At 27.8% G+C, this 3,563-nt stretch overlaps 1 protein-coding gene across 1 annotated transcript in view; it reads right to left on the bottom strand.

The window, feature by feature from the left end:
- Window positions 1-3,563, bottom strand: part of LOC107701125 (protocadherin Fat 3-like) — a 67,087-nt gene that overhangs the window by 2,245 nt on the left and 61,279 nt on the right. Inside the window, exons 29-30 of the mRNA XM_016503064.1 lie at window positions 2,118-2,156; window positions 20-458 (exon numbers count right to left, since the gene is read on the bottom strand). Coding sequence (XP_016358550.1) covers window positions 20-458; window positions 2,118-2,156 — 478 coding nt within the window. The remainder of the gene's footprint in view (window positions 1-19; window positions 459-2,117; window positions 2,157-3,563) is intronic.

Consider the following 3,563-nt stretch of genomic DNA (forward strand, 5'->3'; position numbering starts at 1 on the left):
GGTGCCGAAGGGGTGCGTGTCCTCCCAGACACGCGGACGCTCCTCCCAGGCCAGTAGGGGAGGGTGAGAGAGCAGGTACTGGCTGGAGTGATGATAGTCGGGTCTGGATCGGCCCTCACTAAAACCCAGCGGGTGAACAGTGCCGTTGTCATAGTGATCTGGGTTACGGTATTCTTCATAAACAGGCGAGTTGTCGTTGTCCAGCGTTAGAGATGTGCGGAAATCTCTCTGGCCCTGGTATCCTTGTAATGGGTAGCCAGTCTGCAGCGACAGGGTGCTGCCATCCAACCGGACACTGCCGCCCAGGCGGGTCGGGGTGCCACCTAGCCGTGTAGGGGTCAGGGGAGGTGGGGGAGAAGGAAGGGGTGGAGGTGGTGGTGTAGGGGTCTGGTCTCGAGGCTGTGATTCCAGTCCTGGGAGACACGTGTCAAGCCACTCCTTTGTTTGCCATTGGTAGGCTGGAAAATACATGCAGAGTTAGTTTAATGTGACCTACTCAACATCCTTGTTGGTCCTGGAACAACGTTGTATAAACAAATCAGATTTTAGTAGTACATAGCTACTGAACATTATGATTACGCAATGTAAGGGTTCAATTTAGAAGTAATTAAATTAAAACTTTGAATTCAATAAAAAAAAAACTAATTCATATTTAATTAATAATAAAATTATATTTAAAAGTATTTAAATTAATCTTACATTTTATTATATTTATAAATGTGTCTGAGCATATGCAACTTTCATTATATTCAAATTTATATATGTCACATGTAAAGTACTTTATTTATGATTTTATATATTTATATATTTTTAAAAATTTTCAGCAGCCATTCAGAAACCATTCTAATATGCTGATTTGGTGCTCAAGAAACATCAATGTTGAAAAGAGTTTTTGCTGCTTGACTTGTACTACTTCTTGTTTTTTTTTATATTATATATTTATAGTACTGTATCATGTGCTTTGAGTACTAGAAAGTGCTTTAGAAATAAAACGTATTATCTGTTAGGAGAAGAGGAAAACACATGATGTATCACTGCTTATGTTTATTTAGTTTAATGTGACCTACTCAACATCCTTGTTGGTCCTGGAACAACGTTGTATAAACAAATCAGATTTTAGTAGTACATAGCTACTGAACATTATGATTACGCAATGTAAGGGTTCAATTTAGAAGTAATTAAATTAAAACTTTGAATTCAATAAAAAAAAAACTAATTCATATTTAATTAATAATAAAATTATATTTAAAAGTATTTAAATTAATATTACATTTTATTATATTTATAAATGTAAAATATACATACAGTATATATTATTTAATTATTAGGTTATTTTATTTAAAAAGTAATAATAGAAATATTTAATATAAAATATAACAAAGTAACAACTGAATTTTTAAAATAAGTTAAATTAAAAATTTTAATTCCACTAAACACACACACACACACACACACACACACACACATATATATTAAAATAAGATTTAAAAAATACTATTTTTTAATATAAATTGTATTCAATTTATACATTTAAAATACACAATATTATTTATTAAATATATACAGAATATATTATTTATCAAAATTAACCTGGCTACATTAGTTTACACCAAAGTTATTTAGAAATAGTAATGAATAATGTATAATAGTAATAAATAGAATGAATAGTATAATAAATAGAAATAAGTAATTAAAATAAACATTTTCTCAAGGTCACAACTGAAAATGTACACATTTTTATAAGAGTAAATTAATTACATTAAAAAAAATTATAATTTAAAATAAAAAAATAATAACTCATTAATATTTAATTAATGAATTAAAATTAACATTCAAATATTTTAAAAATATGTTTGTAAGATATAAATTGTATTAAATTTATACATTTAAAATACACACACATATTTAATATAACTTACATCAAGCTGACTACATTAGGTTACGCTAAAGTTATTTAGAGATATTAAAGGCTCAATATGTAATTTTTTTATTATTAAAATATCCAAAAACCACTAGAACAGTGTTATATATTTTGCTGACTTGTGTACTTACATTATCCCAAATGTTAAAAAAGTAAAATGGAAAAAAAAAAAAAAAAACTAACGAAGTGGACTCACAGGTGGTACTGTGAGGCTGCATGTCGCCCTGACCTGCAACTGTTAGGAGAAGAGGAAAACACATGATGTATCACTGCTTATGTTTATTTAGTTTAATGTGACCTACTCAACATCCTTGTTGGTCCTGGAACAACGTTGTATAAACAAATCAGATTTTAGTAGTACATAGCTACTGAACATTATGATTACGCAATGTAAGGGTTCAATTTAGAAGTAATTAAATTAAAACTTTGAATTCAATAAAAAAAAAACTAATTCATATTTAATTAATAATAAAATTATATTTAAAAGTATTTAAATTAATATTACATTTTATTATATTTATAAATGTAAAATATACATACAGTATATATTATTTAATTATTAGGTTATTTTATTTAAAAAGTAATAATAGAAATATTTAATATAAAATATAACAAAGTAACAACTGAATTTTTAAAATAAGTTAAATTAAAAATTTTAATTCCACTAAACACACACACACACACACACACACACACACACATATATATTAAAATAAGATTTAAAAAATACTATTTTTTAATATAAATTGTATTCAATTTATACATTTAAAATACACAATATTATTTATTAAATATATACAGAATATATTATTTATCAAAATTAACCTGGCTACATTAGTTTACACCAAAGTTATTTAGAAATAGTAATGAATAATGTATAATAGTAATAAATAGAATGAATAGTATAATAAATAGAAATAAGTAATTAAAATAAACATTTTCTCAAGGTCACAACTGAAAATGTACACATTTTTATAAGAGTAAATTAATTACATTAAAAAAAATTATAATTTAAAATAAAAAAATAATAACTCATTAATATTTAATTAATGAATTAAAATTAACATTCAAATATTTTAAAAATATGTTTGTAAGATATAAATTGTATTAAATTTATACATTTAAAATACACACACATATTTAATATAACTTACATCAAGCTGACTACATTAGGTTACGCTAAAGTTATTTAGAGATATTAAAGGCTCAATATGTAATTTTTTTATTATTAAAATATCCAAAAACCACTAGAACAGTGTTATATATTTTGCTGACTTGTGTACTTACATTATCCCAAATGTTTCGAAGAATGTTTAAATCCAGAGAAATAAGCAATTTTAACTAGTGACATGGACCGTGTCCATAGTGTCATTGTGTCGCCTGCCAATGACGTCATAACGCCTCGATTTCCGGTTTTGTTTTGTAGAAAACATGGAAACACCAAAGACGCTTTAATATGTTGTGCGTTTTAATAGACCGGTGGCGACCGCACAGAGTAGCATTATAACAGAACTTTCAAACGTATCTAGTATGATAAAACAGCTGCTTTTTTTCCCACACATACATACGACCGGAAGGAGCGGAAGCGGTCGACTGTGGCATAATAAAAGCTCCGCTGCTTTCGAGCCATGTGTCAGCCTCA

This window comes from Sinocyclocheilus anshuiensis, unplaced genomic scaffold, assembly GCF_001515605.1.
Source record: "Sinocyclocheilus anshuiensis isolate Anshui unplaced genomic scaffold, SAMN03320099.WGS_v1.1 scaffold907, whole genome shotgun sequence".
NCBI lineage: Eukaryota > Metazoa > Chordata > Actinopteri > Cypriniformes > Cyprinidae > Sinocyclocheilus > Sinocyclocheilus anshuiensis.